We start from the raw sequence: 16270 nt of genomic DNA, 5'->3' as shown, positions 1-16270 counted from the left end.
CAAGGGGCACAGCTTGGGCACAGCAGGAGAGGAGTTGTAATGTAGGGCCATTTTTTATAAAGTACATATATATATGCATAGAAAACAAAACCACATTTACATTATGTGCTACAGGGGCTGGTTCCAGGTACCTATTTGATAAAAAATATATAGGTGCCTTTGTTACCTTTATAAAATAGGCTTAAAATAGGTGCCTTTTTTGACATTTGAGATAGGGGCTCTGTTATAAAATCAAACGTCATAATAATGAAAAACTCCAGCTACAATTAATGCAGTCTGCTTTCCAAGAAGCATGAGTATTATACTTCACTGGCTCTTGTCAATGCTAATTTGCATAATTCATTTTGACAGGTGCCATGCTCAGTTGGTGCCACACCCAGTTCTGGATTCGCAGGCAATCAGAATCAAGGATTCACTTCAGCCCCAACCTAAAAATAGATGGGTCAAAAATTTATTTACTAAATTAAAAAGTGCTAATGGAGGAAAAATACATTTTCGAAAGAAACGTCTAAGTGTGAATTCAGAGGCAGGGAGAAGGTCATTTTTGAAAAAAGATGGACATCCATCTTTGTGTTCGAATATACCATGGATGTCCTTGGATCCGGACGTCTTTGATTTTTGGCCATTTTCGAAACCAAAAAGTCCAAGTCTAAAATGTCCAAAATTCAAGTCATTTGGATATGGGAGGAGCCAGCATTTTTAGTAGACTGGTTCCCCTGACATGCCAGGACAGCATTCGGGCACCTTAGGGGGCACTGCAGTGAACTTCAGAAAATGCTCCCAGGTACACAGCTCCCTTACCTTGTGTGTTAAGCCCAACTCCCCCCAAAACCCACTCCCCCCAACTGTACACCACTATCATAGCCCTTACAGCAGGGGCGTAGCCACTGGCGGGCCCGGGTGGGCTTCGGCCCCACCCAATTTGGGGTCAGGCCCGCCCAGCAGCAGCACAGCGATTCCGGTCCCCATCATCCCTTCCCCCATGGCGTGCAGGAACTTTCACCCCATCTTCCCTCACCCTCCTTGCAGGCCCGCCCAGCAGCTATTCCGGTCGCAGGCTCAGCTTCGGCTCACAGCGATTCCCACACGCTGCCTGCCGGCTGCTGCTCAACAATCTCCTTGCAGCTACTAAGCGGCAGCGCTAACCCGGAAGCCTCTGGCTTCCGGGTTAGCGCTGCTGCTTAGTAGCTGCAAGGAGATTGTTGAGCAGCAGGCAGCGTGTGGGAATCGCTGTTCTGCACATGGTACACACAACGAGGAGAATGGTGTGCTGAGCTTTCTGAGGCTGCATGCAGGTTATCCTCCCCTCCCCCCTTCAGAAAGTCTTTTGGTCTGGAATTAAAAGAAAGGTTTCTCCTGGCTACGTCTGAACCGATCGATCGCGTGTGCTGGGTTGGGGGGTATTCGACACCCCCCCCCCCCCCCCCGCTTCTCTGCAGGCTGGGTTCCTATGCATACTTTATGTCCAGTAATTTGAGTGAAAGTTTGTGTGTTAGCAAGTTCCCTGGAAAATAAAGCACAGTGGGGGAGTAGCAAGGGTGTTACGCCCTGGGGCTCATAAGAAAATTTTGCTATAAACTCTGGATGGCAGGGTTCAGAGTTTTTCCCTAAACTTTTACTTCCATATGTGTGTTCAAAGTACACCCGTGTCTCTGAGGCCAGGCTGACTAGTAAATCTCTGTGTGTGATTTATTATTACATTGTTTAATGCTGTTATTGTAATCAGCTCAGATTTGGTTATGGAATGGGGTAGCCAGATTAGAAATATAACATTCCATAGGGGGTCTAGGATTTTATGTGGTTTTCAAAATTGGTACTGACTACAACAGCCCTTCTCCCAAACCCTATCCTCAGAAGCTGGGTTATCTTTTTTTTGTTGGGGAGGGGGGATATTCTGCTGCTAGGCTCTTTTATAGTGATTCTGAGATTTGTCAGCCTTTCATTTTAAATTCCCCCCTCCCAAACCACTTATTGCATTTAGACAGTCCTTGATCATGGTTCTTCCTGGAACTCTGCAATCCTGGAGGCTAAATCCGGCCATTTGTGGTTTCATGATTATGGACTCCTTCTCCCAACCATGCACCAATACCAAAGCCCAGCTGCCCAGGTTAAAAAAAGAAAAAAAATTAAGTTAAAATGTAAAGTCAGTGTAATGCTGCTGGCTGGTGGTGCCGGTGGGCTCTTCTCTGCCTAGGGCAAAAAAATATATTTAATCATTAAATATACCTTTTTTCGTTAGGCAGTGAAGAGCCCACTCCCCACCCATAAACCCACCAACATTACATTTTGTTAGTGCCCAGGTTAAAATTTAAAAAAGATTGCATATTTGTCATGGTGGTTCCTTAGTGGGTTTTTGGGTGGGGATGGTCCGCAGTGCACGGGTTAAAAAAAAACCCACTTAAATTTAATGTAGGCAGGTTTCTGGGTGGAGTTGGGCTCTGCAGTGTCCATTATATATATATATATATATATATATATATATATATATATATATATGAATGTATTTAATGTTGGTGTCCTTCAGGGTTGGGGGGGAGGAGATGCCAGACCATGGGGAGATGGATGGGGTAGACAGGGCTGATGCTAGGCTATAGGGAGTAGTGGGGGGTAGGGTAGGGCTGATGCCTAGCTATGGGATGGATAGTGGAGAAGAGAAGGACTACAGGAATGGATGGGGGTAAGATAGAGAAGGGAAGGGCTGATGCTGGGCTACAGGGATGGATGGGGGGTAGGGAAGGATAAAGCTGATACCAGGCTACGGGGATGGATGGGTGGGTAAGGAAGGGCTGATGCCGGGTTACAGGACAATTTCTATTTTTTGGTCCTTTATTCTGTAATGATGAGGGTTGTGCCTTTGTTACTGGAATTGGTGTTAAGACTTGCAACATAGGCTCTGAGAAGCCTCTTTGCAGGATTTAGTGTTACTTCACAAAGTACCTGGAAGTGAACGGATTTTTTGTTGCTATTAATGAGGTTCTACCAGAGTTTGAATACATTGCTCCTATGGAAAGCTGTAAGAGGAAATATTCTAGCTATGTTCTGTATGCTACAGATTTTACAGTATGCAGAAATAAATCTTAACGTTGACAGTGATTTTTCTTATTATTAGAAATCTGGGTCTTTGTTTCATGCAGTTTTTGATGTGTTGAAGAGTAGACAAAAGTTAACAGTTCTGAAAAATGTAAGTTATTTTTTTAAATTATTCTTTATTAGTTTCTTACAGTTTACAAAATAAACTTATAAGCTGCAACACAGCAGTGATTACAAAAGTAAATAGTAATAGCTAGAATTATTAACAACATCTTTGTATCAATTGTAAAGAAATAAAAAATATACTAAAGGCAAATACTCAGCTTCCTTAGACCACCATCAGTTTGGGAGGAGTACTCAAATAAGGAGTCTAATAAGTAAAAGGAAAATGGCCTGATCCACAAATCCCCTGTATCTTTATATTTCCCTTAGAACCTTTACACCAACTATCTGGGCAATTTCTTATTTTCTATAAACTTTTTAAGCTGATCTGGATCAAAGAAAATATATTTATTCCCCATGTACTTTATACAACATTTGCAAGGGTATGCTAACAAGAATGTAGCTCCTAAAGATCTAACTTCTTTTCTATAAGCTAAGAAAGTTCTTCTACGATCCTGCGTAGTTCTCATCACATCTGGAAAGATCCACACTTTTTGTCCACAAAATATTTTTTTGTGAATTTTTGAAGTATAGTTTCAAGAGAGCCTTCAAGTCTTGTTAAAAAACAAACGATATCAGTAAAGTCCTTCGAGTAGACACTTCTGAAATAGATTCCTCCAATAAAGCAGAAATATCTTGAAGATTTAATTCAGGATTTTGATCATTAACTATTGGATTCACCTCAGACTGTTTAGATTCTGGAAGGTAATAAATTCTATTAATTGGCAGAATAGCAGACTGAGGGTATGCCAGAATTTCAAGTAGATATTTCTTAAGAAAATCCATTGGTGAAATTCCAATAGAAATAGGAAAATTTAAAATCCTGAGATTTAGCCGTCTATTATAGTTCTCTAGGTGTTCCAGCTTTGAAGCAACTTTCATTTTATCCACTATTAACATATCTGTAACATTTTAAAGAGATGTCATATCAGTTTGTATCTGAGTGTTTTGAGTTTTCGCTTCTTGTTTAACAGTCTCCAAAGCCAGCGATAAAGAACCTACCTTATTTATTAATAAAGCAGTGTCTTGGGATGTTTTAGCAACTGCCTTGGTTAAATTTTGTATCGCTGCCCAGATAGTTTATAAGGTTACCGCTTGGGGAGCAGCGAGCTCCATGATCGTCTCTTCTGCTACTTGGGGCTGTGCACCACCGTCAGAGGCCCTTCGGTGACCGACTACCGATTCTATTGAGACCTCCTGCATGGCCCGAAGATTAGCAGGACAAAGCGGTTGACTAAGTTCCGGCGGGGATAGCAATGTTTCAGCCCCTAATGGAGACGCCGCTCCTCCGGACGTTCCAACTGCGGGGTCCCTCTTGCCGGTTCCAACTGGGGTGCTCGATAAGAAGCGTCGCAGCGTTTGCTGAGTGGGGGTAGGTATAAGGGCTGACGATTGGAAACCCTTAACCACCCCCTTTCTCTTAGTATGAGGCATATTGTGGCAGAATTCAAAGAAAAGTCGGAGAATTGCAGCGCACTCCTCCGACGCCCTCTCAAGCTCGGATCGCCATCTTCACTCCGAAAAATATTGTATTTATTAACTGGTGTAAATTAATTGTTGTTGAAATAAAAGTAAATTCTGTTAAGAGTACTTTATATTTCCCTCATGTATTTTTTTTTTTTAACAAAATAAATGATTTAGGCTCTTTTTTTTTTTTGTTGTGCCACAGACTGCAGCGTTTAATGTTTCGCCTACATAAACATTATGGTTGAGAATAACTGATCCAGATTGTGGGTGTGGGGGTGCTAAGCTTTAGTAAAAGGGTCACTTTATTATGCTTCTGCTACTTACCTATATGCACAGTGCCCACCCAAATTAGCTCTGGGCCCACCCAAAATGTCAGGTCTGGCTACGCCACTGCCTTACGGGTGAAGGGGAGCACATATGTGGGTACAGAGAGTTTCTGGTGGGTTTTGGAGGGCTCGCTGTTTCCTCCACAAATGTAACAGGTAGGGGGGTATGGGCCTGGGTCTACCTGTCTGAAGTGCACTGTACCTACTACTAAACTACTCCAGGGACCTGAATGCGCTGTCATGGACCTGAGTATGACATCTGAGGCTGGCAAATAATATTTATAATCATGTTTTTTTGAGGGTCGGAGGGGGTTAGTGATCACTGGGGGAGTAACAAGAGGTCATCCCTGACTCCCTCCAGTGGTAATACGGTCATTTCGGGCACCTTTTTGTGCCTTATTCGTAATAAAAACAGGTCCGGGTGAAAACGTCCAAGTTTTAGTCCTGGACGTCTTTGCTTTGTTCCATTATGGCTCAAAGATGCAAGGGCGGAGGGAGGATCAGTAAATAAGGTATTAAATTTTAAAGAGCAGTGGTATATATTTACCCTGCAGTCCGTTATGCCCTTTGGTCTTAATGCGGAACTAGAATGGGCGTCCCTCATGTAGATTTTGGTAAGCTTCTGTAGTTCTGTCCTATCAGGAGCCGGGATGAAGATGGGTGACGTCAGGCTTATTGGAATATAAAACGTGGTTAGAAAGACGCCGCCACCATCTTTGTAAGGGAATGACCCTTTAATTTGGAAGCAGAGCTGGCGCTAAATGGCAAAGGGTAAGCAAGAGGGGATGATATAACGGTGGGGTGGCATGAGAAGTTAACTTTATATCTCTGTCACCATATCGTTGAAGTTAATCTTTATGTATTTTTCCTAGGGGGTAGTCCTTGAAACAGCCCTGACAAGGGCGAAACATGCATGTCGGACAGTAACATCAACCCCTGGGTCCGATACATCTATATAAGATGAGTATTTGACTACAAAAATTAAACGTTAATAACAATGATAAAAAATAAATGCACTAATAGTGTGAACCAATGAAGAAAGGTGTGCAGACCTCATTGCCATTTAGTAATATTGGTAATATGCACAGCTGAGGTCACCAAGTTAAATATACTGTTTAATGATTGTTTGAACTGGACTGACAGAAGGAGGAGATAGTGGGAACTGATTTATAATATAACCAGAATTTTAAAAGGCATGGGATAAAGCATGTTGGATCGCTTAGGAACAGGTAGAATTGGGGGGTTACAGAGGATGGGCAGACAGGATGGGTCATTTGGCCTTTATCTGCCATCATGTTTCTATGTTTCCATGTTTCCATACGTCTATTATTAAAAAAAACCTGAATGAATTAAATCAGTGTGACTCATACTTGAAGTTTCAAATTAGTCTCGATAAAAGAGAAATTCCATTCTTGGACATTTTGATTTCGACGAGGGTAGGATTGAAAACAGGTATCTATAGAAAGCCGACTGAAGTGAATTAAGTATTACACTACACCAGCTGTCACAGTAAACCAATTAAAGATAATTTACCACCTAGACTGGATATTAAAAATGTTTTCTTGTTATCGTGATGTTGAGTTTCTGAATTGTAAGATAAGGGTATTTCCTGATGTCTACAGAGCTATGCAAAGGAGACGTCAACAGTTTCTAAAGCCTCGTCCATGCGTTCAACAATTAGGTGGATTATTTTGGTTGAACTTTCCCTGCAAATGTGTAATCAAATAACAGTCTATTAAGTATGTTTTCTATGATCCAGTACATTTACAAGCTTTTTTGGATTCTATGTCTGGTGCTTTTTCATCTCCAGTGACTCCTTCACCAATTATATCTACTCCATGATTGTAAAGATAGCCTGATTTGAGAGTCTTCCTCTAATGTCTTGATTTTTATGTTGCAAGCTTGCCTAGTATTGTGCCTTGTATTCTTCCCCCTTTATTGAGGACTTGAAGGACATCAATATAGAGTACTTTTTTTCGTCTTTTTATTTATATTTTCTTCATAATATTGGTACTGTGCTGTCCTTTTTCTTTTGCAAGATTTGTTTTGTCTTGAGAATATAAAATGTAATTTTTCTTTAAAAAAATAAAATAAAAAAAGATAATTTACTGCACAGCCAATTCTTGTGTCTTAAGTGATTATGTTCACAACAAGTTGATTTTTTGGAACACCAAAACATCTAGCAAATTGCCATTTTTGAAACAAAAACATAAATGTTTTTCAGGTTCGAAAATCGCTATGTTCACCACTTGATTTTTGGATGTTTCCAGCAAATCACCCAAAATCAGATTTAGACATCATATAGAAAATGCCTCTCTAAGGGACCCTTTTACTAAACCACACCAAAAAGTGGCCGACACCGTTGTTAGCATGTGGTTTTCCTGCATGCTGTGGCCACTTTTAGAGCAGCATGAAAGTGGCTGCCTTTGTATTTTTTTCTGTAATTGCCACACGCTAATTTTCCAATTAGCACATAGCATTACCACAGGAGTCCTTACCAACATCTATTTTGTAGGCGTTAAGGGCTCCTGTGCTAACTCCATGGTAATCGGGCAGCAAGCAGTAATGTGCTTGAGCTATTCGATTAGAGGAGGGCATGCCTACTCTTCGCCCAATGATATGTCTCGTGCACTAACAAACTAACCTTTTTTAGTACAGGATTAGAGCATGCTGAATGATACAAAACTGTGGGACACCTCAGCGTGTCTCGTGGCAGTTCTTTTTGGCGCATGGAAGGCATGCATAGTGCCTACCGTGGCTTAGTTAAAGGGCCCTAAGTATTTTTACCATCCGATTACAAATCAAAAATATGAATTAAAACATTTCTCTAATTGTAAGACAGACAGAAAGTAGTCTATTTAGCCATCTTAACTTGTAATTTGGTATATTTTGATAAAACCAAAAATGGTTTTAACAAGAGATTAATAGAGCATAAAAGTGCTATAAAAAGGAAGATCATAGAAAATCTTTAGTAGAACACTCATAAGAATAGCCATACTGAGTCAGACCAATGGTCCTTTCTAGCTCAAACAAGGTCACAAGTACCTGACAGAAACCCAAATAGCAGCAACATTCCATGCTACCAATCCCAGGACAAGCAGAGGATTCCCCATGTCTGTCTCAATAGTGGACTATGGACTTTTCCTCCAGGAACTTGTCCAAACCTTTTTGAAACCCAGATATGCTAACCACTGTTATCACATCCTCTAGCAGCGAGTTCCAGAGCTTAACTATTCTTTGAGCGAAAAAATGTTTCCTCCTATTTGCTTTAAAAGTATTTCCATGTAATTCATTGAGTGTCCCCGGGTCTTTGTACTTTTTGAAAGAGTGAAAAATTGATTCACTTTTACCCATTCTACACTACTCAGAATTTTATAGACCTCAGTCATATCCCCCCTCAGCCATGTCTTTTCCAGGCTGAAGAGCCCTAACCTCTTTAGCCTTTCCTCATATGGGAGGAGTTCTATCCCTTTTATCAATTTGGTCGCTCTTCTTTCAACTTTTCTAATTCTGCTACATCTTTTTTGAGCTATGGCAACCAGAATTGAACAAAATAGTCAACTCGGTGCTAGAAAAATCATAAATTTGAGGATTATACATTTTTGGTGATTTTCAGACCAACCTTATTATGGAGAAGTTGAGATGTAGACAAGGTGTTACTACAGGCTGAGCAATGATTCATCTTCAAATTGTGTACATTCGCCCCAAGGGACTCAATCAAGAGATGGACTTTTCCGTTTTTGACATGGGTGCCCTATGTTTTCATGTAAATGCCCATGGTTGCCCTATCTGATATCAAGGTTCTGAGGCTAATAAACTAGTTTCCTGCCCACTGTGAAGAGCAGAAGGAAGGGAGGGAAGGAGGGATAAGACGTGCTGCCACTATGCCCTGTCTGATGCATCTGTCAACTGTAGGGTTTACAAGTATTCTCACATTAGCATCACATGCTGGATCCAGGGCTGGAGTGAACCTCTTATGATGCATCATCTGCTTTTCCCTGGAAACAACTACTCAAATGACCACGTCTTGTACACGGATTGTGAGCAAGTGCAAAGTGATGCATGCAGGAAAGAGGAACCCAAACTATAGCAAGATTCCACATTAGGAGTCACAGCCCAGGAAAAGGAACTAGGTGTCATTGTTGATGATACATTGAAACGCTTAGCAGCGGCTGATAAAACTAATACAATGTTAGGAATTATTACGAAAAGGAATGGAGAACATTATAATGCATATATCACTCCATGGTGCAACTGCACCTTGGAAAATGTGTGCAATTTTGGTTACTGCATCTCTTAAAAGATATAGATTAGAAAAGGTACAGAGAAGTGTGATGATAATGATAAAAGGGGTGGGGTGACTTCCCTATGAGGAAAGGCTCAAGAGGCTAGGGCTTTTCAGCTTGGAGAAGAGATGGCTGAGGGGACATATGATATAGGTCTATAAAATACTGCATGGAGTGGAAATGGTAGATGTGAAATGCTTGATTAATCTTTCCAAAACTACAAGAATTAGAGGGTATGTAATGAAGCTACTACGTAGTAAATTTAGAACATATTGGAGAAAGTGTTTCTTCACTCAACGTGTAATAAACCTCTAGAATTACCAGTGAATGTGGTAAATGCAGTTAGCTTAGGGCTTAAAATGTTTTGGATAATTTCTTAAAAGAAAAGTTCATAAGCCTTTATTAAGATGGACTTGGGAAAATCCATTGCTTTTTTCTAAGAGAAGCAACATAATATCAGTTTTACTCTTTTGGTATATTGCCAGGTACTTGCGACCTGGATTGGTCACAATTGGAAACAGGATACTGGGCTTGATGGACCTTTGTTCTGTCCCATTATAGCAATGCTTATGTTCTTATCTTTCATCTGACAAAACCTCTGTTGCCCCTACCCCCTCCAATCCAAACCCTCCCCAAAAGATGCTCCCCAATCATATCCCTTTCTACTCAAACACACACTCTCATGCACATTCAAGCCAGCCATACACCCCCCCTCCAATTCACACCCTCTACTGCAAACACAAGTCAAAATCTTCATGCTCCATTGTACATAAGTATTGCCACACTGGAATAGACCAAAGGTTTATGAAGCCCAGCGTCCTTTTTCCAACACTGGATAATTCAGGTCACAAATACCTGCCAAGATCCCCAAAAAAAAACAAACAAACACACACACACACACACACACACAAACACCAAGAAGCTCCAAAGCAACTGAGAAGACATGCTAAACTAGAAAATGTTGTTCCTGGGCAACTCTCTAATTATATTCCCTGCTTATATTTAGTTATTTTACAGTTTGTTATGCTGTTAACAAAATTATGGGGCCCTTTTACTAAGCGGCACTAAAAAGTGGCCTGCGCTATCCCCAGTGCAGGTCTTTCCTGCGTGCTAAGGACACTTTTAGTGTTGCCGGTAAATGGCCGATTTTCCTATTTCTGAAATAATGGCCACGTGCTAATTTTCCCATTAGTGCATGGTCATTAGTGCAATGGCCACACGCTAATCGATTAGCATAGCGGAGCCCACTTTCCACCCCCAAACACCCTCAATGCTAAAAATATTTTTTAACACATCAGTAGCGCGCGCACATGCAAAAACTACTGTGGCACGTCTGAGCACACCCCATGGTAATGTATTTTAACCTGCGGTAAGCATGTATTAGTGCTTACCACAACTCAGTAAAAGGACCTCTATATGTTGTGTGCTAGACTCAGAAAATGGCGCTCAAATTTGGGTGCTGGGAAAAATTAGCGCTCAGTGCTCTTCTGGGATTAGCACCCTTTATAGAATAGCATGTAGCACCAATTCCTACAATTAAAATAAGGTGCTAGGACTTACACCTGGTGAAGCCAAGTTGGGCGTGCATCCCCCCAAATCTGTAGCACTGAGTGTTACTTTTGGGAATGCCCATGACCCGCCCATGCCCCTCCCATGGCCATACCCCCTTTTGATTTGCATGTGAGAGACTTTAGGCATGGTGCTTTACAGAAAATCCTAATTGGTGCCTAATTGTTAGTGTCCAATTATTGTTGTTCATTGGCCCATTAACCAATTAAGTTGCAAGCACATCTCAGGATCATGTACATACCTGCTATACACCGACTTGGGTAAATCTTTGCCCTCCACTCTCTATTTCAGTCGACAACACCCTCATCCTCCCCGTCTCATCTGCCCGCAACCTCGGAGTAATCTTCGACTCCTCCCTCTCCTTCTCTGCCCATAACCAGCAGACAGCCAAGACCTGTCACTTCTTTCTCTATAACATCAGCAAAATTCGCCCCTTCCTCTCCGAGCACACCACCCAAACTCTCATCCACTCTCTCATCACCTCTCGCCTTGACTACTGCAACCTACTCCTCACTGGCCTCCCACTTAACCATCTATCCCCCCTTCAATCCGTTCAGAACTCTGCTGCCCGTCTTATCTTCCGCTTAGACCGATATGCTCATATCACCCCTCTCCTCAAGTCACTTCACTGGCTTCCGATCAGGAACCGCATACAGTTCAAGCTTCTCCTACTAACCTACAAATGCACTCAATCTGCAGCCCCTCATTACCTCTCTACCCTCATCTCCCCTTACGCTCCTACCCGTAACCTCCGCTCACAGGACAAATCCCTCCTCTCAGTACCCTTCTCCACCACCGCCAACTCCAGGCTCCGCCCTTTCTGCCTCGCCTCACCCTATGCTTGGAATAAACTACCTGAGCCCATACGCCAAGCCCCCTCCATGCCCATCTTCAAATCCTTGCTCAAAGCCCACCTCTTCAATGTCGCTTTCGGCACCTAACCATTGTACCTCTATCCAGGAAATTTGATTGATTGCACTTTTTTGTCCTTTAGATTGTAAGCTCCTTTGAGCAGGGACTGTCCTTCTTTGTTAGACTGTACAGCACTGCATAACCCTGGTAGCGCTTTAGAAATGTTAAATAGTAGTAGTAGTAGTAAAAGGCAATAAATAAATCAAAATAAATAAACTTCATTGCTGAGGTAAAACCACAAAGATCTTATGCATGAATTAGACCTTATGAATGATATACTTGTTATCTCCTAAATATCAGTAAGTCATGTTACATTGTGGTGTTTATACTAAATTCAAAATGTTTGCACTCACAGGACGAAGAAAGTAGATTAGAGAGTGCTCCTGTATCACTACAACTGGCAAGACAGTCATATCTGCTGCATGATGGAGCGTTTCCACAGATGCCATTATCTGGTCAAAACGTCCTCCGAGCCCACCTAGGACAACTATGGCATCAACCTAAAAAAAAGAAGTAAAAATCAAAGAAATAAGACGAATATTATGTACTTAGTATTTCCCTTCAAAACTACTGAATTATATATTTCTCTTTATAAAAGTTCTGTCAAAAGATACTCAAAAGTCTTTTGCCTGCAAATACATTAAACTATACATGCCTAAATTAACATTCAAACTAATTTAACAACTGAAATGCATTTCTGCTTTGCATACTGCAGTGCTATGCAGAAGATACAAATTTAGTTCCTAGGTCTGGCTTTTGTTCCCAGAATCAGCCAAGGATAGGAATGCTTGTTGTTGTTGTTGTTGTGTGTGTGTGTGTGGGGGGGGGGGGGGGGGGTGAGTTATTAAAAAGAGGCTCAATGGTGACACCTACTGGTCTGACTTAGAATGCATATGTAACCAAGTTGCAGAGAATCCACAGTGTGCAACTCCTGGTCAAGAATCGTCACTACAATGGGCAGGTTAAGTAGCAAGTTATAAAATGGGAAACCCTTCAAAGTAGTTACTGAATGATACAATCTGTTGTCTGAACTCTAGAAAAGACATGATGCTTATTCTACTGGACCTCAGCTCTGCATTTGATGCCGGTGCACTCCCTGTGTCAGACAGTGCCCTGGTAAGTCATCGAAGTTGATGCTTCCAATGCCGATGGGCCGGACTTCAGTTCCCTCTGAATGGTCTGACATGCTATCTGTGTTCTTTTCTGCATTTTTAAACAGAGAACACAGACGGATCATGGTCAGGCCCCAAGCACCCAACACACCAATTGTGTGGGTCAGTGCTAGATATCACCCGATTACATTGGGTGCATCTCTTGAAGCTACTAGTAATTTTCCCAAAAAGAACAGTGGCTAAATCAAAAGGCTCAATAGTGAGGCCAAAAAGGGGCTTACTTCAAACTGAGCTTGGTGTTCCGGCCTAAAAGGGCCTTGGGAGCCATGAAAAAGAAAGAAGACTTAAAAGAGCTGAAAACACTTCAAAAAATAGAGGGAAAAGGAATACTTTGAAAAACAAAATAAGAAAATAAAGCAAAAATACTTTCATGGGAAGGCACAAACATGCAGTGAAAAAATTGCTGAGAAGGAGATATGAGACACGATCTCCTAGATCGGTGGGAAAAAAACTAAACAGAGGGTCTCGCACTTGCACATTAGGCATGAAGGTATTCACACATGCGAGGTGGGGCCACTGCCAAAAGTCTCTTAATGTAATAGAGCGTTAGGCAGGTTCCGCACCAGGCTCCATCGGGATGACATCACCTAATATAAAGATATAACTGTCTTGCTGGTCTTTGGAGAAATTGCATATACCCCTGCCCAAAATCTACACACATACACACCTCTTGCATTTACATATACATACAGAGACCTCAGATATATACTTGCTTTACATTACTTCCCTGCCCCCCCCCCCCCACCCCACCACAGCGTCCACCTAAAAAATGGAAGGCTGGCCCAGACAATGACTGCCTGTTCTGTAAGAATCTGAGAAACTGAACCTTTGTTTGCATGCCTGTGTGTTTTTATGCATGAGTATAACAGGTAATTATTTAATAAAATATTATATATATATATATATATATATATATATATATATATATATTTTTTTTTTTTTTTTTTTTTTTTTTATGTTACTGAATCTTTTTAAAAAAAAAAGAAATAATGTGCTGCTGCTGCTTATTATAACTGAGTAATCATTTGCTTTGTTCAATGGCTAAAATGGGGTTACACTGGAAAAAAGTTTGGGAAGCATTAGTCTAGGTGGTCTCAAGGAAAGGAAATTAATAGGCAAGAACAAATTTTAACTTCTTTATCACCCTGCTAGACCAGTCCAGACCTACACAATGTACCAGAGCTTTTATCAGACAGTAGGAGGAATATACAACACCTTTCAAGACTGCCCTAGCAAAGGCACTGTCCTGCCTAGCCCACATATCAAGAATGTAATGTTTGAAAAAAGAATGAAGGGGTGACTATGTTGCGAAATACTGACTGTCTTCTAAGGCAATAGCCCCTGCTTCTGCTAAGGACACAGCCTGACACCTGGTAGAGTGAGCATTAAGGACCCGAGGAAACTGATCTGAGGAACACAGGCTGGCTTAATAAATTTAATCTAACATACAACCAAAGACTTAGAGGCCACATGTTGCTTGTGAGGACCTTCCAAGTAGCAGAGAAGCACTCTGTGAACAACCTGCTTATGGAGTGTCTGTCAAGGTCCCAAGACCAAGGACCTCTGAAAGGCAGGGAACAAAACTATATGGTTCAAATGAACAAGAGACACCACCTTCACCAGAAAAGGGGGGGCAGTATGCAGCAAAACATCATTAGAAGAGGACAAATAAAGGAAAGGTCCCTGCAAGAGAGAAATTCTTCTAGCCAACACATAGCCATAAGGAAAAGTGAGATCTTTCATGGATGCCCACTCGAGGAGTTCAAAGTGTGGCCCAGTTAAGCGCCAACACCACAAAATTGAGATCCCATTGCAGAAATGCTGCCTGAACTTGGGGTCAAATCAACTTAACCACTTGGAACAAAAACCATACAACATCCAGCTGGGCTGCAACAGAGGCCCCATCAACTTTGCCTCTGATGCAGGCAAGCACTGCCACCTGAACCTTTGTTTCTGTACATTATATATAGAACTGAGATTAATTAAGGAATTACATTTGATTTACAGATCAGGTTTAATTTTTTTTTTTTAATACTTTAAAGTCATTTATACAATATACAAGTTGGCACATTTATGATTGCCTTTATGATTGCAACGCACGCACACAAACAGATTGCAACTTGATCAGATCATTCGTCCACGCCGCGCGGCAGAGAAAAGGACTTTGGATGGCGGGGGTTGGGGTCCCCGCCAGCACAGGTACACAACGGCGGCGGTGGGAAGGGGGGTTCGAGAGGGTCGCGGAAGAGGGGTCCAGGGGTCAGGAACTCGGAGGGAGGGAGGGAGGGAGGGAGGTGGGGTCTGGAACTCGTGGGGGGGGGGGGGAGAGTGGATCAGCTGTGAGGGTTTTGTTTCCTCGGGTTCCCATCATAATGGGTCCAGTGATGTCAGCCAGGGCATCGGAGCCTAGCAGACCAAGAAGTCACGGACACAGGCAGGCATACGCATAGAACGTTGGAGGTGAGAATTATTATATAGGATGCCAAAGTATACATTACTAAATTAACAGGAGAAACCCGCGGAATCAGTCACTCCACTTATTTTGCTTGTTTTTTTAGGTAGAGCTGAAGGAACATGGCACTTTCATTCTGTGTTCTAATAGTTAAGGGTTTTTAAAAATAATGTTGAGGTCCATTTTAGAGATGAGTGTACTGCGGATATTTGTAAGGTAGCATGATTGCCATTAAACTGCAACATCCTTTAAGGGTCCTTTTACTAAGGTGCGCTGAAAAATGGGCTGTGCTAGTGTAGGCGCTTCAGATCCATTTTAAGAGCGCCTGTAAAAAAAAAAAGGTCTTTTTTACATTTTTGCTGAAAATGAACGTGCGTCATAATAGAAATTGGAACATATCCATTTTGGGTCTGACCTTACCACCAGCCATTGACTTAACAGTAAGGTCTCATGCGTTAACCGTGTGGTAATCATCTACACGCGTAGAATAACTATTACCGCCCGGTTTCTGCTGCGTGCCAGAAAATAAAAATTATTTTCCGGAGTGAATAGCAGACGCGTGTCAAAAATGAAATTACCCCAAGGGCCACGCGGTAGCTGGGCAGTAACTCCAAATTGACACACATTTGGCACACATAGAGGCATACGTGCTTTGAAAATATGCCTCATAGGCACCTACGAGGCTTAGTAAAAGGGCCCCTCAATGTTGCGGGTTTTCTCTATAACCTGGTCGCAAACATATATGTATATCTTGTTCTACACGTTTTTCTGATACAGCCATATGAAATTTTGCAACCCAGAGCGTCATTAATTTTTATTATAATTTATCATTTTGCATTTTTATTTTGGTTGTATTTGTGGGTTTCTCCTGTTAATTTAGTAATGTATACTATG

At 41.7% G+C, this 16270-nt stretch overlaps 1 protein-coding gene across 6 annotated transcripts in view; it reads right to left on the bottom strand.

The window, feature by feature from the left end:
* Positions 1-16270, bottom strand: part of TPK1 (thiamin pyrophosphokinase 1) — a 453486-nt gene that overhangs the window by 151548 nt on the left and 285668 nt on the right. For all 6 annotated transcript variants that reach the window (XM_030203717.1, XM_030203723.1, XM_030203748.1 and 3 more), the window contains one exon: positions 12106-12252. In XM_030203717.1, the coding sequence (XP_030059577.1) occupies positions 12106-12252 (147 nt within the window). The remainder of the gene's footprint in view (positions 1-12105; positions 12253-16270) is intronic.

Source organism: Microcaecilia unicolor, chromosome 1 (assembly GCF_901765095.1).
Source record: "Microcaecilia unicolor chromosome 1, aMicUni1.1, whole genome shotgun sequence".
Lineage (NCBI taxonomy): Eukaryota > Metazoa > Chordata > Amphibia > Gymnophiona > Siphonopidae > Microcaecilia > Microcaecilia unicolor.
Note: the sequence above shows the minus strand (reverse complement) of the source record. Positions and strands in the feature narration are given on the sequence as shown.